The 25,723-nt window shown below is 37.8% G+C and overlaps 1 protein-coding gene across 7 annotated transcripts in view; it reads right to left on the bottom strand.

Moving 5' to 3' along the window:
• Positions 1-681: 681 nt before the first annotated feature.
• Sphkap (SPHK1 interactor, AKAP domain containing) overlaps positions 682-25,723 on the bottom strand; it is a 167,513-nt gene continuing 142,471 nt past the window's right edge. For 6 of the 7 annotated variants that reach the window (XM_063237205.1, XM_063237207.1, XM_063237208.1 and 3 more), the window contains 5 exons: positions 13,303-13,488; positions 11,431-11,517; positions 9,293-9,345; positions 9,021-9,205; positions 682-2,507 (listed from right to left, as the gene is read on the bottom strand). In XM_063237205.1, the coding sequence (XP_063093275.1) occupies positions 2,364-2,507; positions 9,021-9,205; positions 9,293-9,345; positions 11,431-11,517; positions 13,303-13,488 (655 nt within the window). In that variant the 3' untranslated portion in view covers positions 682-2,363. The remainder of the gene's footprint in view (positions 2,508-9,020; positions 9,206-9,292; positions 9,346-11,430; positions 11,518-13,302; positions 13,489-25,723) is intronic. The other variant, XM_063237206.1, reaches the window with a different exon arrangement.

The raw sequence follows: 25,723 nt of genomic DNA, 5'->3' as shown, positions 1-25,723 counted from the left end.
TTGCACACATTCTAGTAACACATTCCACAGGTCCAAAGAATTTGGTGCATTCACCTGTAACCCTTACAAGGTTATCTCTAGTTTACTTATCCTTACATTGATTAACTACCAGGCCTGAGACTCCTTCTTGATTTTGTGTATTTTTCCTGTCCCTCAGACTTAATTTAAAGGCTACTGCCCTTGCACTAGGGTAGAAGAAGCCTAATTTTTAGGTTCCCAAAGAGACTCTGTAGAAAGAGGCTACAGACTCCTTTAACTCTACTACATCATAGAAACTCAGGCCCTGCCCCTTTAGTGCACTAGTCACAACAAGAGCTCAAAACTAGTTTTGACTTTTTAACCCTAGAGATCTTTTGGCAATTCTGGGAGGTGTTTTTGGTTGTTTCAATTGGACAGACATAATTACTGGCTGGCATCTAGTGGGTGGTTTAAGGATGCTGCTTAACGATCCTACAATTCACAGGACAAGCCTCTGCAGCAGAAAATTACCTGGCCCCAAAGGTTAAGAACAGTACTTTACATGAATATTCCTGTTTAGAACAGATGTCATTAAACACTTATTCAAAAATTGAAAGCAACACAGCAAAACTTATCTAAAGGGTACATCTACATTCATCTGATCATATTGTGACTATTTTTTTCCACGAAGTGCTCAAAGATTTTAGGGAAGATGATCAACAATTTGGCAACAGAAATTTATTGATTGTTTGCAACATTAGAACAACATATACAGATTTATCACATGGTTACAATCCAGTATTTGTGCTTTGTAAGATAAGTAAACATTTGAGCACAACAAGAATCTATGCACAATATTCTGAGATCATTTAAAAATAAATATATTCTTTTCCATTTAGTAGCACAAAGAAGCACATTTCAGTTTGAGATGATGAATGGATTTTAAATTTGGTTCATGGGTCAAATTAAACATACAACCTAAATTTGGACTATTTATATAATAAAGGCCCAGTGAGCATTAGACAAGATTCCTGCCATGTGAGGATAGGGAAAAAAGTATGGCTTATAAAAATGCTTTCTTGGCATCTGAAAATGTAGATGATTAAGCAAAGCCAACATTAATAGTGTGGGGCCTTGTTTACATTTAAAATATCTTTGCAATATTTAAAAACAGTAAAAGCTTAGTATTTCAGAAAATCCACAGTAAACCTCTTTGATCATTTAGTTGGAACAAAAGAAAACTTCCCAGGGAAATGTTAGATACTTTTATTTTTCAAAAGAGTAAATCTCTGTTATTAAAATATTTTAATGTAACAGTCTTTTTATTCCCCAAACTCCCAATATCATTGAGTGAGGAAGTCTGTCGTCCTGACTCGTCAAGCCTAACACAAGACTTTACCCTATATCTGTCACTATGAAGGTCATCAAAGTAGCACATCAGTAATGCTAACTAGTGTCACCACCTTTGTAATACAAAAAAACCACCAGGCTCAACGTTAATGCCGACTTCAGAGAGCAATTTCTTCATGAATTATGACCATCTATGCTAACTCAATATATATTATTAAAGATAGTAATCTCTTCATAATTTACAATAAAATAAAATGAAAGTTTATATTTAATATAATTGGATACCCAAACAGGGTTTAACATAAAAAAAACTATTTCTTTTCTTTTTAGTAAGATAGCTTTCCCATAGGCTAGGAATTCTGGAATCATTTCACCCAGGTAATATTTTCATGGAAACAAGGAGATCTTCAACCTCCCACTCCCTTAGCTGAATGCTGTTCGTTTTTTGATTAATAAGGAGCCTACAGACTGTTGGGAAACAGTTGAGTTTTTATCAGCGGATTGCAGTAAATAAATGAAACAACTCAGCAGAGGACACAGACACAGTACTGCATGCCTGTTCATATCCACTGATTCTGGTTTGAAAGTGAAAATCTTTTGTATAAACTTGGAAATTTCTCACCCATATCCCAAGTATTTCCCTGGGCTGGCAGTACAATGAAAGGTAGAGCATAGTTTATAAAATTATTCTCACCAATGAATTCACATTGAGTTGAATCACATAACTGGAGACATTCCATATAATTTTATATTATTAAGCATACATGAGTCCAGCTTTCCTGGAACTTGGGAAGAGTTATAAACTTTTTAATTTGGGTCCCCACTGAAGCATCTCTTTTGCCAGCCACTCCAATTCATGATCTTTGGAACATGTTGTATTCAACCTATATTTTGCTTTCCATCAGATTACTCCATGTACATTGGACTGAGCAGTAGATTTTTTTTATAGTTCTGCTAATATTATGGGATGTATTGATAAAGTTCAGAGCATTGAGCAAACCACTGTTACCTAAGCTGAGATGAAGGAAAGAAACTGTCCTCAGGGCAAAACTGTCTTATCCCAGTTCCAGGAGCCAGTCAAAGAGACTTGGAATCCCTTCTTTCTGCTCCTCATGCATTTTGCAGTACTGGACGACTGCGTGAAAGATATCGCCCACCTTCCAAGACTTCCGGTGGACCAGTCGCACAACATCTAGAAACTAGAATAAAACACAGAGTTAGGACTCAGGCATCACAGTGTCCTTACATGTCTGTCATTCAAGTGTCTCTCAGGTCTATGAGTGTCGCTAGTCTGGCTACCATTTTTCAGGACCATCCATTTCCTTTTTAGACATTAATTATAATAGAGTTCATTCAACTGACCTGGAATTTTCCTCAAAGCAGTGATTAGGTGCAAAGAGGCTAATTCTTTTTTTTTTTTTTGAGCCAGTCTTTTCCGTATTTAGTGTATCTTCAGTCTGCTCATCTCTGGGTTAGATACCCTGCAATAGGACTACATCGCATGACTTTCTGTCTCTTCTACCACAGATCATTTCTCATTGGATGTGCACATTTGGGTCAAATAAATTGTTAAAATTTCAAGTCAAGCCATTTCATCTTGAGAAGCATTTTCCCCCTCTGCTTGCTCTGATCAAGCATCAGGAGAGTTTCCAAAGTGACAGGGAAAGGAAAAATTGAGGAGACACCCTCGTCACCTGGGGATCAGGGTGAGCTTCAGTGCCTAAAGACCAGGCTCTACATTGCAAGCAACCTGGAGGCTTGGAGAAATCACTACTGGTCATTATGTTAATGAAACGGTATGATAAAAATGCAGTGTGCAGGCTTCTTAAACTCCTGTCAGATACTTTTTAAGGAAAGTAATATTATAAAGCTGCAGAACATGGTTTAACATGTCACATCATCCAATCTTGAACACCTGTGGAGCAGGCTGGAGAGATAAGAACTGGCCATGGAGCCGCTGGACTTCTAACACTCCAGTCTAGTGGCCTTGGTCACATGGTATCTTCCTGCATTTTGGTAGCAGGAGAAGATAATACTGGCATTTATTTGCTGCACAAAGAGAAATGACAGACTGAGAATCCAATATCATTTTTAGGGAGAAATGCCTATTGGTTAAAAAGATGAGGACAGCAATCCAGTTATATTTCTTTAATGTTTCTTTCTAGGAATTTTTCATTCTACTTTTTGCATTTACTCATACTTCAGAGATCTGGAAGAAGTTGGAATACTAATTTATTTTAGTTTGGAGTTATTAATTCATTAATTAATTTGTCTCATGGAGACAACTATAAACATAATCTTTCCTTCAGCTGTGATAGTAGCAACTATCAAAAGAGTCATAAAAACCCAGGGCTTTATTGAACTCACTTGTATTGCATAGGTAATAAAAATAAAGTAATTTTGTAGGCTGGAAAATTAAATACTTATTTTTAATGCAGGGAAACACAACTGGTGTCATGAAGAGTTCTGGGATATTATGAAAGGAAGAGAGATGGGAAGCAGATGGCCACCCACCATATGATAGATAGTAATATCCCAGGGGAAAGGTCACGTCTTACCCATCATTTTGTATCTCGTGCCTGTAACCAGAAAGTGCTCAATGAATATTTGCTGGATGATGTAAGGAATGGATGATCATATGTGAGTCAAACACACTCAAAGTTCTCAAGAAAACTATTTGAAATACAGGTGGACATCTGAACCATTGAAGAATAATGTTAGCTAAGTACTCATTCTTAAATTTTAGGTAACATATTTGCATATATGCAATTAAAACATAAACTTGTATAGTTATGGAACGCCTGCTCAATCATTTTCTCCTGGGAAAGTACCCCAGAAAAATGCTTGGAGCTTATGGATACAGGAGGTGAGTGGACAGAGCCAGAAGTGAGACCCTGGCATTGTGTGAGGAGCATAGAAGAACTGATCGTGGGGCATGTCTCCTATGATCGCAACTGAGACCCAGCAGGTGCGTCTGGGGGTGAGATACTCCTCATCTCTTTTTACCGCTCACTGTGTCAGAAATGGAGAGATAGCTCACTTGGTACAATCATTCTGTGTTAGAATTGCAGAGAAACTGGTAGTGGGCTGGGTCTGTCCTCTTCCTGGTGGGTGTCTTGTCTATCTGATTCCTGACATTTAACGAACAGGTGCACTTTAGGTGAAGGCTTTGCTTATCCTGCAGTACCTTTAGGTAGGAAACATTTCACATGGCTAGGGAGTGACTTACAGAGATATAGAAAACTTTGTGAACTGTCCCTTAAACCTCAGCATGGATGAAAGACGCAAGTCATGGTTTTAATTGGAATATGAGGGGAAAATATGAGGTTTCAGAATACCAGTCCCAAGGGAAAGCAAAGAGGAAAGAACAAGGCATCTTTGCATGGTTCGATTCGTTGACCTTTCCCCAGCCTACTGAAGACCCGGAAGTGGGTGCTCCTGATGAAGAAGACCTGGATATCAAGTTCTAAAGCATCACTGAGAAGGGCTTGTGCATGAGCCATTTATTTCTCTCTCAAGACTCCCCCAAACAAAGACCAGTGTCCTTCAGTTAAGGTCATCCCTTGAGGGTGAATCTTTTCCCTTTACCGTCTTACAAATGTTCACTCAAGGCAATGGGTACAGACCTAGAAAAGCAGCCTGAAATCCTTTCTGTGTTTTTTTTCTGCGAACTCTAGCTCACTGGGCTATTGCTTTATCAACCTATACTTCAGAGAACCTGCCTGGGGGAGGAAGAATCAAAGCTCAGGGGAAGACAACAATATTCACTAGACCCTTCCTGGAAGGTTTGATGCTTCAGACAATTCTGCAAGTCAAACTTCAGCTTCGTTCGGCTTATTTGGAGTCTGTCAGGAAGCTCTCTCTGTGGTAATGACCACAGGAGGCTTATGACAGACCCAAAGCAGTGACAGTGCCCTAGCAGTGAGGCCATTGTACCAGTCATTTGTGGAATGACCATGGGCTACAATCTGTCTCTAAGTCAAGGCTGATATTTCAATACAGCAATTTTTAAAAAATGATCTGTCCTCACTAAAAATAGCGTGCTCTGAGGCTTTGATGATTTAATTTCGGACATCGAGACCTTGAAACATATGTAGATCTGATAAACAAGAAGGTCGTGTGCTTTCTTTGTTTAAAAAAATAGATAAAAACAAAGCAGGATAATGAAGCAGTCAGACAAAGACACTGGCATCTCTCACTCTGGGCTCACTCTAGGCTTTTAGAACCCGTGTTCTAGTTAGCACCTAGAGTTTTCATCACATCTGTCCATGCCAGTGGTTTGGTATTGTCTTGATCACCTTTAGTATGGGGTGGATACGGATCTTTCTTTCCTCTGTTTTAAAAAATAAAAAATGAAAATCTTATTTCCTGATCAACCTTGATTGGATTCTCCTTCTGTAGATTCCAGTAGGCACTTCTTGAGCAAAGTGGAATAATTTTGGCTGTCTCACTTGAAGAAAAACACCACACGGTGGAGGACATTGATATTCTCCGGTGCATTTAATAGATTAGGTTATTTACAATGTCATAGGGTGGAATTTAAAGCAGGTGCTACAAGCTATGCAATACTTTGGAAACTTTTAACTTAGAACTTCTGAAGCTGGCTCCCATCTTTTGCTCCAAGGCAGAAAGATTTCAGTAAACACAAGTTCATTGGTTCCCATATTGCTCCTGAAATTATGGTTTATAGAGCCTTGATTCTTAGCACTAAGATAAGAAGACTGAATGTAAATACTGATGCTTGGGTCTTACACTAATGAGATTTTTAACTGAGTGCTCAAAAATCAGGTTTCTTAGAAGCTTCCCCATTGATTCAAACACTCAGTAAGCTTGAAAATCCTTAGCAGAGAATTCAATTGCTTATATTTACAAATAAAAAACCTTAGCATCAAATTCTTCCTTCTTTTGCCCTTCCTTTGTGAAATATTTCTTGACATTGCTTGTGGACATTTATTTTCTTAGAAAAATAGTTTTGAGGAAGGAAATGCATTCTCTTTCAGAATTGAAAATCAGGTGGGGCAAACAAATATTTAGTCAGGGCATGGTTTATGTAATCCAGGTGTTAGGAGAACATGCTTCACTCTTGTACCAGTTGGGGATTTATGATATTTTTATTCATAAAATGATTACTTCTTCAAAAGGTGAATTGAAACAAAACCTATTCCATTAAGGTATCACCGAAAAATATGCCATATAATCAATATTTGTATTCAGGAAATTAGAGAAAAAGTTGGAAACTAGCCCTCTTTTCATTTTTCATTGGACCTAGGAACGTGCTTCTGACATGAATATTCATGTGTCTCCCCATGGGACAGCCTGTCACACAGGTGGGGTCAAGGTGATGATATGTTCTTTTACTTCATTGTTTACAATGGTGATAAAACTGAAGGAAGGTTTATGGTGACCCACACATCACCTTGCAAACAAAGGAGTGGCAAAGACAGGAGACCATCTAGATTCAGTTGTCTGGAACAGCAGCAGGTAGACTTGGGCATGAAAAGAGCTGCCTACTACTGGCTGATGAGAGAGGTAAAAGTAGACTTGGAAAATAAATTATATCTTGTTTTTTCAGTATCTAATCAGATTGGCTGATGCTGCAGAGACAAGGAAGCTGTTTCAATTATGGGCCATAATGCAAAGAAAATTTTATCTCAAACTGCTAGCTTTTGGCACTGAAAATTAAACTGTAATTACCTACTAAAAACTGCAAATTATGACTCTAGGGTCCTTTAACTGGAGAGAGACTTTTTTTTTTAAATAAAAAGCAACTTGGAAATATTTTATGAGCCAGTCGGCCTTGAGGACTATTACTATCAGAGGAATCCCTCAGGTACCAGCCTCTCTGAGCCCCAGTTTGCTCTCTAGTAAAAAAGAGACAAGGGGATCCATTCTGCTTTTCTTACAGGGTGTCTAAGAAATAAGCACAATAAGCTATAGGAGGCTCATGGGGATAAAATGTGAAAAAAAAAATACCTGGTGGCTCTGATGGGCAGGATCCTAAAAAAAGCGCCTAAGATGTTTTGGCTTTAATTCCTTTATTCTTTATTTCTAGATGTCCCCCAAAGTCTCATGTGCTCATAGGTGAGGCCTTTGAAAAGTAACTGGATCATGGGGTACGATACTCATCAGGGGGTTAGTCCTACTCATACATGGGTGACAGCTACTTGTGACGTGGGGAGGTGAAGCCTGTGCTACGGAGGAGGGTCACTGGGGGTCCTGGAGGGTCCATCTCCCTCTCTATGCCTTTGATCTCATTCTATTTTCTGTCTGACACACCATCAGCAGTTCTCTGCCATGTCCGATGCCATGATGCCCTGCCTTGGGAGCCAGCAAACTTACGGACTGAAATCTTTACAAACTCTGAGCCAAAGTAATCCTCTCCTTCAGACTGACAGTGTGAGGACAAGATGGGGCCATGGTAAGAATCAGGGGCTGTTCCAGATGCTGAGAGTGGCTCTCAGTAGGCGGCCAGCTAAGAAGTCCCTCAGTCCCGTAAATGCAAAAGACTGAAATAGGACAGTGACCCAAATGAGCTTGGGTGCTTATTCTTTTCTGGAACTTTCTGGATAAGACCCCAGTTAGGTTGACTTCTTGATTTATGCCTTGTCAGTCTTGGCAAGAAATCAGAATCTCATTTGTGCTTCTGATCTACAGAGCTGACGTTGCTTTAACTTTATACATTTGTGGAAATTTGTTTAACAGCAGCGTAAAACTAATACAGCATCATTATTTTTCAAAGGAAAATCCATTTAAATTATGGGAACTGGACTTTGGTAGGTGGGTTCATTCTTTAACCTAAATGGCTGAGATTCTACCACAGTGACTGGTAAGTTTCAGGGCTCTGGAATGAGCATGGAAGTTGCTATTAATTGTAATACTGGCTAAGGATTTATTCCTTAACTTTTTATTTCTAGAAGATAGAGAATGATAACAAGGAAGTTCCCCTAACGCAACCCACTTAGTAGAGAATTAAAAATATGTTTCCTTTTACTCTGTGTCACAGCTTTTCTTAACTATCAGGGTGGGCTCACTATAGGTCAGGTCACTTTTTCCTATGTTTTCTTTCACATGTCCCCACTGGCTTGAACCTGGCGTGATACCGACACAACTGTCCCATGCCGCCTGATAGGACAGTTATACATGGAACGACCAGTGATTCAGATCTATGCAGCAGTGCAATGTATGAATTAAAGGCTCTTCCCTTACTCTGTTAAATGAGTATTGTGAAGAGGCTGGACCCTGAGCAAAGAAACATCAAAATAAAATTGTGCAAATATCTTTTCAAAATAACTTCAAAGCAGTTTCCATTTCCTTAATTTACTTTTATTGCCACCATCAACTATTGAAAACAAATTGAGAGTCAGAGAACCAATTATCAAGTTTGTATTTAAACAGAAGTTTTCATCCCAGCAGTAGGGAGTCCAGGCAACAGGGTCACTGTGTGTTCAAGGCCAGCCTGGGCTACGTGGGGAGTTCAAGCCTCCCGAACTACATGGCAAGATCCTATCTCAAAAATAAATGAATAAATAAATAAATAAATAAATAAATAAAAAGAAAGAAAATAAACACAAGTTTTCAAGGTCTTTCTCCAGTTCTGAGGTCAAGAAAACTCAAGATCAAACACTTCAAACCCTTGTGCATTAGGCGAGTTTCCAGCAGTGATGAAAACACCAAGTATTACTGATATACTCCCCAAACATGGAACACAGTACCTTTTCAACTCTGTTTTCCTGAGATTTCTTAAAGTAGATGGTGGGAATTCCGAGCTCGGAGGCGGCAATCCATTGCAGAGTGGCTCGAAGTTCAGCGTCAGGACACTCTGGCTCCAGGTCGAAGTTGATCACCAGCAGGCTCCTCTGGTGGCTGGCTGCTGTCGCTGGCAGGCCAGGGGCTTGCTCTGAACAGATACAAGCACACCGTTACTCTGCTTTCCAGTGGGAGGTCCCAGGCAATTGTGTATCAAAAGCAGGGGAACGCAACTTACCCTTTATGCTTTCTGACTGTCCTTTAAGAATCTCCTTTTCTTCTACTAATTCACTTTGGGAGAAAACAACAGCGCATGGTTGGTAATGTGTAGGAAGAATAAGTTGTAAATGAAAGATGAGGTGATAGGTCTTGTTGACCTACAAGCTTCTGAAGTTCATCCTAGACCTAACGTTTTCATAGAGCAAAGTAAAGTGGGGAAATATAAATGCAGTATTACCATTTCTGGATCTGCACTATATAACCCCCTCCTCCAGGGAAGCACCAGTAACCTGAATGGTTTTAATTAGGGTAATATGTGTAGGAGACTCAGAGAGATGCATTTTTCTCTTCAAATTCTTTCCCATAAATGTTTCACAGGATTAATAGTCAAGAGATTTTGGGTAACTAGTTCTTATTTGAGATTTATCTTCTTGCATTTTCCTTCTCATTGAATGCACCTTATGTTTCCATACTGTCACAGTTTTCCCCATACTAGGAGAGAAACATGCATTTGTGTTTTAATATAGGAAAATAGGCTCTTACATGTATAGTGTTCTTTGACCTGAAATGCAGAACTTGGATTTTATAGCAAAATACCTTAGTGGATAGAAAATATTCTTTTCCATTCTTTTTACTGGGAAGAAGTGTAAGAGGACAGGAGTATTTTAGACCTAAGGAATCATAACTGAAGTTTTTCATTAGTTATAGTAATGTTTAATGCTGGAAATGTGTTTGTGTGGTATGCACTGATTGCTCAGTCTTACACCAAACCTTGGGAGAACCCAGTAAAACTTAAAAACTGACACCATATGGCCCAAATGCTGAAAGGAAATGACCATGCTGGTAGATGGCCTATGTTTTTATACTGTCCAGAAATTTGTAATAAGGATCTGAGAAATATGTGCTATGATAATGACTCTCATGTTCTCTGTTGGTATTTATATCTGGCTGACAAATTGCTTAGTGTTGAAGAATTGCATTGATAATGATAACTTTCCCTGATGTTGAAAGAGTCCTATACGAGGGTTCTTTCATTTCACACTAGTTGTTTGTAGAAATGTCAATCCCCTAAAGGTCTAGATGTTGTGCTGTATCTCATGTGAGTGACACAAGTGACAGGGCAAGTGGCAGTAAGTTTCTGCTAACATAGATAACAGGATGCTGGATATAGGAGGTGGGAATCTTGCTTTTCCTGTATACAGATTTTTCTGAAGTTATAGCCTTCTACTGCAGAGAAAGATGAAAAAAGTAGCTAAGTGAATGTTTTCTGATGGAGAAGAATTAATTAACCACGAAGTTGACTTTTTTTGGTTCTTAAAAAAAAAGATAATGTGTATGATCATTTCTACTTGTGAAAATGGCCCTGTGAAACAATAAAGGATGCACTGTGACCTCCAGTCACTGAGGAAAACAGCTACAAATGATTGAGGAATTAGATTAGAATGAGGAAATGATTAGAATGAATATTTAGTCCTTATACTTTTGTATTTTAAAATTTCATAAATGTCCAAATAATAATGATTGAAGTCATAACTGTCAAACCTGCACTTCAATTCACTTAATTTCTAGAGCAGTCACAAATGTTAGAAGTGATCTTGACCTCATGTTACCCTCCCTTTCTGTGCCATGTTTGATGAGGCACTGTGCCTCTGGAAGCAGTTTGCCCTTTGGTCTTTTACCAGTCCCCATGTTGTGGAGAGCAGAGTCACTGGGTAGAGATGACACATCTTTGTCATGGCAACCAGCTTTTACTGACACATTTAGCAGTGATAATCCCAGATGTCCACACCAATGGGAAAGCCATTCACACTTGATTCTATTCTGCAGTGAAGACCATTGAAAAGTCTTCATTGGTGGCAGGTGCAATTTAGGTGGAATTTTTGCTTCTACATGTACAAGTAAGGTTATATACACTACACATATCGATAATCTTTATGTGAAATGATTATTCTGTACGGAGCAGGTTTGAAACCAAGAAGGTAGGTAGTGATAGGACGGGGCTGTTTTCAGGCCTGAATCCTGCTCCCGTGACATGGACCCACAGCAGCACAGACATGATGAAATCGGAGGTTGGGCACAACCTGAATGATCAGAATGGATTGCCGGATGGAATTGGAGTAGTGGTCTCACAATCACTACATCTCAGAGGCTACTTACTGAATCATGGGAGAAGATGGCATGCTTTCCTGATAAATGTCCAGGTCCATAATGCCAAGACTGCTAGTGGCACTACTGTTGCCATTGCTGACAAAGCAAAAATTTATATATTAATGCCCATCTCCACCCCCTGACCATGCTGCTGACGCTCATGTTCCTTTGCTGTGAAAAGTCCTTCCTTGGGTCCCCAGGAGAGGACTGTTTTGTAGATACACATTTCTGATTACTTTAGGAAGAAACACAAGACAGCATCCTAACAGGATCAAGCTAACAACAACTAAAATAATAAAAACAAGTTTTAATGTCCAAAATGATGTCACATGTAACAACCAGCATTCTCTTTTCTTTCTCATTCTAGTCAGAGGGATAGTAATTCATTTTGTCAGTAAGAGATTTCTTTTTGCTGGGTATGTCTGCAGACAAAGTCCTGGCAATGCTGTCTGGGAGGTACCATATTGCTGATCTGCTTGCCTCTTGGAAAATTTGATAGAAAACCATATTCCTTCTTTACCTTTCAGGAGATTTTTCTCAAGGTAATTCTATAGGATTTCACAGTATAACTACATGGCTTGTTTTTCTATGGATGAAAAAATTTACAGGCTCAAAAAGAGGGTAATGTGAAAGTTTTATCATTCCTTTATCTTACAATTTTTGAGGAGGAACAACATACAACACCTGACTTACTGTCAAGAAGGAGGATTATACATGCATCTTTTCTGTCGATTGTACAATTAACATCTGGTCTACTTACTAAGATGGCACTTACTCACTGAGATGCAGTAGAGTTGAGCCAAATTTCAGGCTCTTCCTGTACTTGTGAAATCAAAGTATCCAATTTTACCAAGCTCGCTGAATCTCCTCTCACCTTCTCTATTTCACAAGAATGTCTCTTCCAAGCGAGGTTTTGGAAGGGCGGCTGCTGGTGTGCCATACAATGGAATAATATTCTTTCAATACCCACCAGATGCTCTCCATTATAAATGCTTGTCTGAAGTTTCAGGTGGCTCAGACTATTCCACAGATTGCAATCCGATGAGTCAATATTGCACGGGAGGTGCTTAACCCTATAAACTTCTGCCGTGAAAGCCAAAGATTAAAATTCTCTTGGCTTTTTGTCTCTATTTTGTGACATTTACCACCAGTGTTGGGGATTTTAGACACATTGTTTAAAATTATGAAATGTTCCTATGGTGTAAACAGACTGGGCTGCCAGAAATAAAATTTTCAAAGCTCCCTATGTGCACTCAGAGGCTTTGGCATGACATTTTCCATTTGGCTTCTCTGGAAATCCTGTGGACTTGTTGGTCCAATGGCAAACACACTGTAAGACTTTCCCTAGACACAGAGAGATGCTTTAGATGTTCCACCTCAAAGAGGAATAGCTTTTAGTTTGTGTCTAATTGCTCAAGTTCTTCCAAATCTCATCTCTCCTAAGCAACTATCTTTTCCAGAAGAATAATACAGAGGGCAGGGCAGATAAAGGAGAGAAATGGGCCAAACAACATGACACAATGTGAAAACACTTGCCCAGTGTAAACCAAGCCGAAATGAACCAGGGAGAAAACTGCGACAAGGTGTGACAGCAGCTCTCTATTAACAAAAATCACAGTGCTAGTGCTAGTGCTGGTACACTGAACACTCTAGTTGGGTCTTTCAGGGAAGGGAATATGGCTACCTCTCATCTCTACTCAAGAAATCTGAAAATATCTTTCAGCATGAATCCTGACAGCCAGAGACCTTGACTAAATGGGAGTTTTTCTTCTGCTTTTTCTCTCACTATTAGGGAGACTTTGCAGAGAACTATCCAATGTGTTGCTTGGAACCTCTCTGTTAAGACCCCTTTCCCTGGTAAGTCAAACAAGCAGCAGGTACCTCATGGATCTTTCGCTGAGCTGCAGAAAGCTACTTGTGTCATCTGGGTTGTCCTCTTCATTGGCTAGCTGGGACCAGCTGCTTGTACTCTCCTCGCTGCTGCTGGGAGGACTGGGAAAGTCATCAGGGGCTCTGGCTTCTGTTGTGACTTCAGCTTCTGGTACATCTCTGGCATCAGGACTGTCACTGTAGACAGGAAGACATTATTAACCAGGAAAGGAGGCACAACATGGAACCTTTCATGGAGATCATGCTGGACACTGTTGATTCCAGGTCTCCACCATAGTGAACAGAATGTCCCTGGACACAAGTGGAATCTTTCTTTTGGCTGATCGTTCCTTTGGTGCTTGTTATTATTTAAATTTGATGTGTACCCTCTTCCCTCTTCCTATGAATTTCTGCTTCTCTGGTCACTCCTTGCCTAAAGCCTAATTTTCTGTTTCTCCTTTAACTGTCACTGGAGCCAGTTGTGATTGATTTACTCTCTCTTTCCACAGCCTGTCCCTAAGCAATCTCATCAATCTGCCTGTCAATGTAAATAGCTTCAAAAGTTGAACCTCAGTCAATAGTCTGGACTATGGAGTGTCATTGTCAGTTGGTCTTCTGAACATTTCTTGTCTTTCTCACTAATAGCTCAGAATCAATATTTAAAATGAATTCTGATTGGTCTTTCATGCTCTTCTTGGGTTTTTTATCTTCAGTAATCTCTGCGTACCTGATCTTAAAATACACTCTTCTGTTTTCTCCTTCTTAGCTCTTATACTCGGTTACTAAGGTCCTTTAGCGTCATCTCTATGGTATCTTTCATGTATTTACTTACATCTGTCACTGTGTTGTGAAGTTCTTAATTTGGTTTCTTTTAAAGTGCTAGAAATTTCAGTTTGAAAAGAATCTCATCGATGTGCTGTAGGTGTTGATACAGAAACCCAGTCAGGTGGAAGGATTTATCCAAGGTTACAACAGAGTTAGTACCAAACTCTCGACCCTGAGCTTTGAGACTTGTGTTCCTAAAACGTGCCCAAGATTTCTTGTCTCTTGGTTTTTGCCTATTTAACTTCTGTGACCAAAAGTTGGAAAAATGAATGCTCTGAGCCTTGTCCTTATCATTAGCTTGTGAAGATTCCGGGTCTATCACCACTCTTCCATTCAACATAAACAATTAACCAACCTTTCTAAAAATAACTACTACTGCCACTGCCATCATCACTACTACTAATTGCTACTAACACATTCTCACACAGGAGTTTGGAAGAAATAAACTACAAAGCAAAACTTGTTTAACTTAGTGCCTGTAATATGAGTATTTGTCCAGTAAGGATTGCCATTCTTTACTAGCGAATTATATAATTCACTAGGGATTGAAAGTCTAAAAACTATTGTGCTTTTGCTTCTTACTATCCTTCAAGGCTCAGCCAAGAGATGTCCATTTTTCTAAAGCCTTCCTTAATATCACCAGTGCCCCACCACCGTCAAGGTAGTTTATTTGTTTTTCTTCTTTTCAGTGATACACAATGTTCCCTTTAGTTAGTATACATGGTTATCTGTATTTATACCAGACATTATCAAACATTTTTGTACTTTCTTATGCACTAGAAATAAAAAGTAAAGCCATGGGCACATAATGTGTTCTTTTGATGAATATGGTGTTAACTGTTTAATTTTATAATTAGATTTATATTTTCAATTTGGTTAGTTCTACTTGTTAGATCTGAAATTGTGAAAGATCTGAGATGTTGTGTTACCTGCGAGCAAAAATATTTGAAGTAACCGTGGCATTGAAGTGTGGCAGTTTTTAACATGCTGTGCTACTAACACTGGGTGAAAGCAGCCCTTAATAAATTGGATTGTCCCTTGTCTGTCTGCTGTAATCACACACACACACACACACACACACACACACACACACACACTAGATTAGAAGCTGGAACATTTAGGCACTCACACATCCGCTTACATTAGATTCTCATTCCCAAAGGTACACTACATGTACTGTGAGGTTTGAAGGTTGTAGATCATACCAGCATTATGAAGCAGGGCTCATGTGGACTTTGTTCTTTTTTTTTTTTTTTTCATGTGGGACTTTCTGACACATCTGTCTTTCCTGTTCTCCAGGGACCACAGAGAAAAAAGGAACAAAGGAAACAGATCAAGGAGGGGAGAAGCGAAAGGTAGAGAGAGAAAAAAGGGGAGAGAGAGAGAGACAGAGAGACAGGATGAATGAATGAATGAATTTGTCCTAATCTTCTGAAAAGTGGAGGGATGGTCTCCAATTCACCATTCTAGAACATTTATGAAAGTCTCTGCATCTCTACCTTTAGGATCAGCATATAATCACTCCTTAATCCAGCTGCCAATGTTCTTTGCTTGGGAAACCCTGAGTGTACATAAATGTGAAACGTGGTACCTTATTTCCCAATACCACCTACACTACAATAAAAAAAAAAAAAAAGCAAACAACTAAGTGTAACAGAGCATTGCGGTGCCTGCCTATAATTCTAGCTATTTAGGCAGCTCAAGTAGCAAGGTTACAAGTTCAAGGCCAGCCTGGGGAACTCAGTGAGACTTTGTCTTAAAATAAAAAATAAGAAGGCCTGGGGATGCAGCTGTGTGGTCGAGTGTTCCTGGGTATGATCCCCCGTACTGCAAAAAACAAAAACATAACAACCAGTAGTGCAGAAGATAATAACATTAATGACTACAAACAAAATTAAAATGATTTTTCTCATCTGACCACACAAAGTACTGCCACTGGTATAGTGGCCACTGGAATGCTTTTCTGCAGATCATTTCACAGTCATGGTAGAGAATGCTGTCTACTGTTTGTGCACCTTAGGAATTATTCATGGACAGAGAACTGTCCTGCCAAAAGCTTCCTTCAGGATATCGTGATGTTTCAGTTACAAATACATTTGGGGTTCCTTTTTCCTCTATCAAATCTACTCCTTTTCAAATGAGAGAGAGAGAGAATATAAAACCTTGGATAGTATCTTGTTCTGAGAGTGTTCTACAAGACAATCAAACATTTCAAATACATTTTAACTTAGTAAATAGCAATGTGTTGCAATTTAAATAGGATATGATGCTAAACATCACATGATCACAGCTGAGTTAGTGCTCTCTCTCTCGCTTTCTCTGAGGGATTGTGGGTGATTTTCTCCCGACATTAAGAGGTTACGGAGGAGATCTCATCTGCAAAGGAGGAGAAACACGTGGAGAATCCTGCACTTCCACTGAGATTAGGGAGATGTGTAAAGTGTAGGGAAAAGTTAAATTTTGTAGGAAGCTACCACCTGAATAAAGCTGTAGCGGTGCGAGCAATGAATCTGTTTTGTGAGACTGCAAGGTCGCATTTCTGTAAAATCCTCAAAAGGAGTCAAAAGCAAGTGTCACTGGATAGGTTCCTTGACAAAGCTGAATGAAAAGAATAAGATTCCACTGAGCCAGTAGATAGCAGTGATTACGTTAGTGATAGTGAAAATAGTCATGCATAATAATCTTCCTTTCTTTTGTCTCCTTCGTACTAGCCACAAAGGTTTGCAAAATAAGTGCAAGTTAATTTGTTTATTTTTATTTATATTTTGTAATTTCAAAAATTACTTTGTATTATATTACAGTATTAGAATCATTTTTATATAAATATTTTTGGGTTGTGGAGTGAGTCATCTGATTTTCCATCATTTATAATTATAAACAGCTAAGCTAGATAGAAATTAATATATAGTCAGAGAAGGAGAGGGACTGGGATTTCAAGGAAGTCAGCACAAAAATAAAAACATCAGAATTGTGGCTGAAGGTGCACGTGAAGGCCGGGCCTCAAGATGAAGATGCAGTGGTCAGCCCTGCACACCTTCCGAAGTGATAAACTGTAACTTGAGAAAGTACCATAACCAGCACCGCCTTGTCCAGTGCATGCAGATGGGTACCAGTCACCCAAGCCCATGTGCCCTTAACATGTGTCTCTTTTTCCTACTGGATCAAGATTAGCTAAGCAGTTATCTTGTAATCCTGCAGGTTGCTTGTAGATTGACCTACATTGTGACTTTGCTGTGTAAATTGCTCCTGACAACAGACCCAGTGACCACTCACTCCCTAGAAATCCAGACGCTGATCTCTCCTTATTTCCAATCTGTACTAGCTTTTCCCTTTGGCTCACAACTTTATTCCTTGATCTTGTTTGAGATCAGGAACCTGGCACATCTGACATCTGTTGGGAGTTACATTTGTCCTATATCAGTTCAGGAAATTCTTTCTGACACAAGTGCTTTGGATTACAAGCACGTTTCCAAAACAAATTATGCTCGCAAACCAAGGTTTTACTGTAAATGGGCTCTTCATCTCTATCTGAAAAGCTGTGCCTAAGCATTTATAACAACATATGGGCTGCAGAAATGTCTACAAATTTTTTCTCAAACTTGGAATTCATTCTGTTATACTTTCTTTTATCATTTTAAACTTCAGATAACTTCTAAGGTTAGGTTAGCCATAGAAAGTGGAGTCCCAAAGGCATGATTAAAAATTTCCTTTTGATAGGTGAATGTTGTTGCCTAAAAAGCTATTCCAGAACAGTTTTCAAAGCCAGACCCTTTATATTCCCTGTGATGATTTTCGAGATTGCTTTGCTCTTGAGATGTGGCTGTCTCTGTTACTTAATAAGCTTAATAATTGTCCTTTCTAAAATGCTGAGGAAGAGGAAGATGGATAGAGACAAGGAGACAGAATTCACTTAAATTCAAATGAAAGAAATGTTCATTGATGAGAAATGGGAATAAGATGCTTACTGCCAAAGATGTGTAACTAAGCTAAGTGTTGTGATAAATGCCTTTTGTTTGCCGGGTTAACAAGTAGTTTCTTGGACTAAGTCCATACTGAATTTAGATCTTTTGTTATCAGGAATACTAACTTCAAATTATTTCTTGTTAAAAGAGGAGTTCAATCCAAGTGACTGACATTGCACACCCAGGTCAAAAATGAGTCTGTCAGTACATTTTATTTTCCCTTAATTTCATGCTCTATTTACAATAAATCGCATGTTCCATGCCACATTTGCCCTGATGTTCAGAATTCAAGATGAATGATGAATATCCAAAATCGTGCTTTTCATTTTCTTTTGAGAGAAATTGATAGCTTTGCTCATTTATTTAGGAATAATCCACAGATGTGTTATGCAGATTAATAGAGATGGCTTTTTTCCTTTCTGATCTTGCCACTGGAACACACTGCACTGGAGAACCATGTGCATGCCGAGTCCTACTGTAGCATCTCTGAGGTGGCATGGAGCCTGGTACCGTTAAGCCCAGTGTGTGCCCACCTGAATTAGCTAGGATGCTATTTTTATGATTCTCATATATATGCATTCCATCTGTATTATTAATACTAAAATTTCTTTAAATCAATTTACCTTAGTTATCTTGATTACATTTGTTTTAAAAGGAAATTTTAAGTCATTACTGTAACTGAAAAACAGAAGTCACTTGCCCATAGGCACAAGATAACAATGAAAATAAATGTATAGTTATGGTAGAAGTACAAGGAAATTATAGAAATTAAATGTTCACATCTTATATATTTTACTTCAACTTTAAATATATAAATATGTATATATTCACCAATCTGTAAACTAAAATACGTAAACTTTCAAATTCACTGATTTCCTCCATGATTCTTATAAACACTGATGTCTGCTCCTATTTTTTTTAATTATTTGCTTCCTTATATTACCTTAAGTTTAATTTGATTATATTCCTTTAGCTTTTTAAGGTGGAAGTTTAGATTACTGATGCTAGATTATTATAGAGAGGAACACTTAAAACTATTGTACAGATTTCTTTGTTGTGTACTACCTTACCTGCATTTCACAAATTTTGATGCTTCATTTTTATTTTACTCAAAATTTTGCTCTTTGCTTGTGAAATTCTTTGACCAATGGGTAATATTTAGGCATTCCTGATTTCTAAACATTATGGAAGCATTCCAGACCATTTTTTATTATTGATTTTTAAGTCCAATTCCATTGTGATCAGAGAACACAATCTATATTATTTCGCTTTTTCTAAATTTAATAACATTTGTTTTATGGTTTAATAAGACATATTGGTATACAGTACAAGTACCCTTGAAAAAAGTGAGTGTTTTATTGTTTTGAATGGGACGTTTGATAAATATTAATTTATTAATGTTTGATCAAGTTGACTGTGACTGTTGCTCGTCTTGTACATCTTATTGTTATTATTCCAGTAATGAGAGAAGAATGCTAAATTTCCAACTGTAATTTTACATTCTTCTATTTCTTCTTTCAGCTTTTGTTTCACACAGGCTGAAGCGCTGTGATTACACAATTATTATTATGTCTTCATAAACTGACCCCATTAACATTATAAAGTGTCTAGTTATTCTTGATAATATTCCTTAGGCTGCAGTTTATATAGTCTAATATTAATGTAGTTATTCTGTCTTTCATATATTTTATTTTCCATCCTTTTACTCTTGGACTCTTTGTGTCCTTATATTTAGACTGTATTTCTTGAAGGCAGTTTATGTTTTTTTTTTTTTAATTCAGTATGACAAATTTGCCTTTTAATTGAAATTTTAGATTATTAATTAATACAATTCTACTAATAGTAGGATATAAATGTGGAATCTTGATAATAGATTTCTATTTTTTCTTTCTGTTCTTGGCTTTTTTTCCCTTCTCTGGTCTGGCATTTTCCAAGGTTAATTGAGCAATACTTTACCTTCCATTTTATCTACAGCATTGACTTACCATAATTTTGTTTTATCCTTAGTAGTGACCTTAGGATTTAAAATATTTACCTTCAATTTATAGTCTAATGTTAGATAACATTATACAAATTCACATATAATAAAAGACATTTATAACAGTGTACTTCGGTTTCTTTGCTCCAATGTCACAACTGATATAGATTTTAATTCTTCATAAGTCAGTGAACATCTTTTAAGGAATTGGCGAGAGAGAGAGAGAGAGAGAGAGAGAGAGAGAGAGAGAGAGAGAGAGAGTGGTGTTTTATATTGTTGTACATATTTCCTATTGCTGGCATGTTAATTATTTTGGGATGCTAGAATTTGCTAATTTTGAAAGAAACTACCAAACTGTCTTCCAAATTTTCACCAGTATTTTAATCTGTGGCCTGACACTAGTCCTTCTTATTATAAGGTCTTCCAGTGGCATATTCTCTAATACTTTCTAAAAGCTTAAGTGAGCTTTATTTTTTCCAGTAGTTTTTGGCTCGTAGCAAAGCTGAGTAGAAAACACACTTTCCATCTTTTCCTACATTCTCCCTTCCCTGTAACATCCTGCATGAAAACAGTATCTTCTTCATAATCAGTGAACACACCCTGATTCATCATTTTCAGCCAAAGCCCACAGATTACATGAGGGTTTGCTCTGGGCGCTGTGTGTCCTACGGGTTTTGACGAATGCATGATGACTGCCCTGCCCTATTAGATTCGGTGCTCCTGTAGCAGAACACTGAAGACTTGGTCATTTATGAAAAACAGAACTTTGATGGCAGCTCTGGAGGTGAGAAGTTAAAGCAGAGGCTCCAGCATCTTGTGAGGGCCTTCTTGCTGTGTTGCTGCATGGTGGAGAGGATGAGCAAGGAGAAGAGGCAGAACTCGCAGCTCTAGCCCTTTATTAATTATCCTGATCTGCTTATGGGGGTGGCGGGATGTTGACCTAATTTTCCAGCAAGCTCCACCTCCCACTACTGGAGCACTGGGGACTGAGTTTTTAATCCGTGTCTTTTGGAGAATACATTCAAACACGAGCATGCCATTTATTCACCATTATATTGCACAGAATAGTTTCTGCTGTATAAATCTGTCAGCTCTGCTGATCTTTCTCCACTCTTTTACCTTTTCCATCATGTCATAGAGCTGGAATCACACAGTTCATAGTCTTTAAGGTTGGCAACTTTTTCTTGAGACAGGGTCTCATTATGTAGTTAGCACTACCTTCGAACTCACTATGTAGTCCCAGGCTGCTCTGAACTCCCTGTACTCCTCCTGCTTCAGCCTCCCATGTGCTGGGATTAGTCACCACACCCAGCAAAGGTTGACTATCATTAATACATGCATTTAAGCTTCCTTATATTTTTCTGGCTTGGTAGCGCATCTCCATTTAGCACATTGCTTCAGTGTACCACATTATGTTTCTCCCTTCACTTCTTGAAAAACATCTTGATTCTTTCCATGTTTTGGCAATTGCAAATTAAGCTGTCATAAATGTCCTTGTACAAGTTTTAGTCTGGACATGTTTTCCATTAATTTGAGTAAATAGCACGGAGCATGGTTCTGGGTAGTATGGTGAGTATATTCAATTTTGTGAGAAACTGCCAAGCAGTCTTCCAAAGTGGCTTTCATTTCACAGTGCTGCCTGCAGCAAATAAACACTTCTGCTACCTGACATCCTAACAGAGATGTGCCAGCATCAGTATTTTGGATTTTGGCCATTTGAATAACTGATAATTAGTGATATTTGTTTGTTTTAATTGATAATTTACTAATGATATACAATGTTAATACTTTTTCAATTACTTTATTGGTACATCTTTAGTGAAATGTGTCTCCTAGTTTTTTGTCTATTTTAGAATCATTTTTCATTGTCTTATTATTGAGTTATAACAGTTCTTTGTATATTTTGGACATTTGGGCTTTATCAGCTATGTCTTTTAGAAATATTTTCTCCAAATCTATGGCTTTCTTTTTCTTCTTTTGATAGTACCTTTTGCAGAGCAGATTTTTAGTTTAATAAAGTCTAATTTATCAATTATTTCATTTATAAATCATACTTTTCACTTTGAAAACTAAGAAGTCATCACCATTTCTAAGTTCAAGTCAGTTTTCTTCTGTTATCTTTCAAGAGCTTTGTAGTTTTGGGTTTCATATGTAAGCCTGTGATCCATTTTGAGTTAGTTTTTTAATGAATGGTATAAGGTCTGTGTCTAGCATTATTTTTATTTGCATGTGAGTGTCCAGTTGATTCGGCTTGTTGAAGATTCGTTTCTTCATCTTAGCACCTGTTCTCTGTTAGCGATATTTATATGGGGCTGCTCCTGGTGAATTCTGTTGATGAATTCATGTTCTTTTTTACCAGTGCCTCACTGTCTTGAATATAACTGTAGATTAACTATTGAGGTCCATTAGGGTCATTTCTCTGATTCTTTTTTCCTCTAATCCTGTGTTGGAAATGGTGAGTCTTTGCTTCTTGATATAAACCTGAAAATCAGGTTGCTGAGATCTCAAAAAATATCTTATTCCTCACAAAGATTTTGGTTTTACTTGGTTTGAAATCTGTAGATCAACTTGAGAAGAACCTGTATCTTGGCAACGTTGAGTCATCCTATCCGTGAACACTATTTTTGAAGGATATTTTTGCTGAGTAAAGAGGTAGATAATCTTTTTTCCTTCACCGCAGTAAAAATGGTATTCTTTATTTTCTTTTTGCTTATTGTTTCTAATGAGAAATCTACAATTTTTATTTGTGTTTCTTAGCAGGCAATTTTTTTTATGAGCTGCTCTTAAAAGATTTGTATAAATAATTTGATTGCCATGTGCTTCAATGTTGTTTACTTTTTTATTTATCCTGCTGATGGCTCATTATCCTTTTTGATTTTTAAGTTTGTAATTTTCATAAAGTTTCACACTTTTGCATATCATTAAATCTTTTGGCATACTTTTAGATATTTAAAATTCTTGTTAGTTTCTCTGAAATTTCTGACTATTTCTATTGATTGTATTCCTTGGTATGAGTGATAGCTTTGTTTCTTTGTATGTGTAACCTGTTTTGATGGGTTGTGACATTGAAAGTTTGTTGCTGACTATTGTATTTTGCTGTCCTTCTTTAAAGATTATTGAATTTCCTAAGTTACATTATTTTCAATTCAGCTTCCTATTTTTAGTACTTGTCCTTAAATTATTCTAAATCAAGTTTAATCTCTAATTCTATGCTGTGATCCTTTTAGGGTCTCTAGAAAGTGTTGGGTGTGTTTAATCTGGAGTCTGCCTTCTGCCTGATTGGAACTGAACTTTGCCATGCCTCTGTGCCTCTGTGGAGATACTTAGCACCCGCTCTCTGGCTTCATGGAGGCTGTGTGATACACGTACTGCTCAGTGTTTAGGGACCTGCTGCAGATTTCCGGAGCTCTCTCTGTCTGCACGGGATCCTCCAATCTCTGGCTCTGCAACTCAGAGCGACCACTAAGCTTTGCTCGGGTTTGTTCCCTTTCCCTTGTCTTAACCGGGAGTCCAGGCAGAAGGTTGGGACCATGTTTATCTCTCTTCTCTCTGCATGATGCTTACAGTACAATATAAAAAATATTTGCTCCACACATTCTATTTTGTACACATTTTTTAATTTTGTTCACAGAGAGGGAAAATTCAGTTTCAGAAATGCCATTATAGCTGGAAACAGAAGTTCTTTTGTGTTTATATTTTATTATTGCTCCTTAGCAACTATGCCACTAAGGTTTTTGATTCAATGACTTTTAAAAATACATACTTAGTGGTCTTTACTTTCAATTGTTATACTTTTTAGCTTTTATTGTATTTGACTTTGAATCTGCCTCGTCTATTTTGATTGTACTTTGTTCCTAACTCTTGTATAATTTTCCCAGTTTTTACACATCACATTCAGTATGTAATAATTCTAACATTTGAGATCCTTGGTAGAGTTAACCCTAATGCTTGTATGTACTCTTCCCTGAAATACCCTGATCTTATGTGTGTTTTGCATTCTGAGGTCCTTAACTCACATTTACTAGGGCTTTGGAATCCCACAAGACATGGGTTTAATCATCAGAGATTTATGTTTGCCTGTGTCAAAGTGTTATGGGGCTATTAAACTGAGGCTGTTTTAAAGTTATTAACTAGTGTGGGGTTTTCTGCATCAACCAGTAATGCAAATTAGAACTCCAAGCATACATTGAGACAACCTGTAATTGCAATTTTTTTTCTGTTGTTTTTGAGTACTGGAAATCAAACTCAGGGCTTCACACTTGCCAGGTAGGCACCGCACCACTGCGCTAAATCCCCAGTCCCTGTAACTGTAAATTTTTATGGTAAATCTTTTTCATATATCAAGAGTCCTAACTCTGAGAAAGCCATGCTGGGTCCGGGAGGAGCACAGCGAAAAGCCAATTCACCATTCCCATAAGCCATGCAAACCATGTGGGGCCCAGGAAGAAAGAAGCCAGTTCACTCTTCCTGTGAGTCAGCAGAAGCCATGTTTGATCTGGAGGGAGCACAACAGGAAGCCAATTTGCCCTTTCTATAAGCTGCACAAACCATGTGGGGTCCAGGAAAAGAGAAGCCAGTTCACTCCTCCTGTGAGCTGATAGTCACAAAGGCTGAGAATCAAGAACCCCTCTGTATGCAACCAGCTGGTTCTGAGGGTAGGCCGAGTTGATAGCAACTGAGGTACAAAAATGATTAAATTCTTGTACTGTTTAATTGACTTTGCAGGCCCAGAGCCAGCATTCTGAGTGTCTATTAGGAGACTAATAGTATACAATATAGCAAATATGGAGGATTTCCTTCTGTTTTGTTTTTGAAATCCAAGATTGTTCTCACTGTTCTGTTTTGTTCCAATTTATTGTTTTATTTATTTAATGTTCTGTTTTGATTGCTTTTGTTCCAATGTGTTTTATTTGATTTTACTATGTCTGAAGGAATGGACAACTACTTAAGATTACAAGATTTTTATGGTGGCCAATGTTGATTTCCTATTATCCTGTTTTGAAGTTCTATACCACTTTCTCTGTTTTGTTTTGATTGGCTTTATTCTGTTTCATTTTGTTAGGCTTTATTCTCTTAAAAAACAAAAAACAAAAATCAAAAAACCCAAGAGCCCTAAGCCTGAGACATACATTTTGTTTCAGCTCCTTTTTGGGGTTGTTGAACTTTTCTTTAGTTCATAGATGGTTATTACCCTTCTAGTTTGGAGACTGCTCTCTGCTCCAACTCTTAAGTATTTATAAGCCCACAGTGTCATTTCTTCATTTTACTGGTGTTTAGAAGATAAAATTTCAACTGAGAAGTGTAAACATCTCAAAAGGAGGCACAGAGTCAGTCAATTTATGATATTTATTTCTAGTCTTTTATATTGTGAGCCTCTCACTACTATAATTATTACTGCTAAGCACAGCTTCGTATTTAAATGGGTGTTGTTAATTAGATTTAACTCAAGATTTCTAGGTGATTCATGGTGAGACAATCAGATTATGATACTGAAATGTCTGGAATGCAAGTATCTTACCTCAATTTTTCTCAAGTTCTTTTTTCTTTCATTTAATCTAATTTAAATGCTAACATCTTATCTCTAGTAGCTACTTCTTTCGCCAGTTATTCTCTATCACATTGCTCTTTAAATTTTCCATCATATGATCCTATAGTCATTTTCCAGAGT

Source organism: Cavia porcellus, unplaced genomic scaffold (assembly GCF_034190915.1).
Source record: "Cavia porcellus strain 051 isolate PalLab524CR breed Dunkin Hartley unplaced genomic scaffold, mCavPor4.1 scaffold_26, whole genome shotgun sequence".
Lineage (NCBI taxonomy): Eukaryota > Metazoa > Chordata > Mammalia > Rodentia > Caviidae > Cavia > Cavia porcellus.
This window is presented reverse-complemented; position numbering and strand designations above follow the sequence as displayed.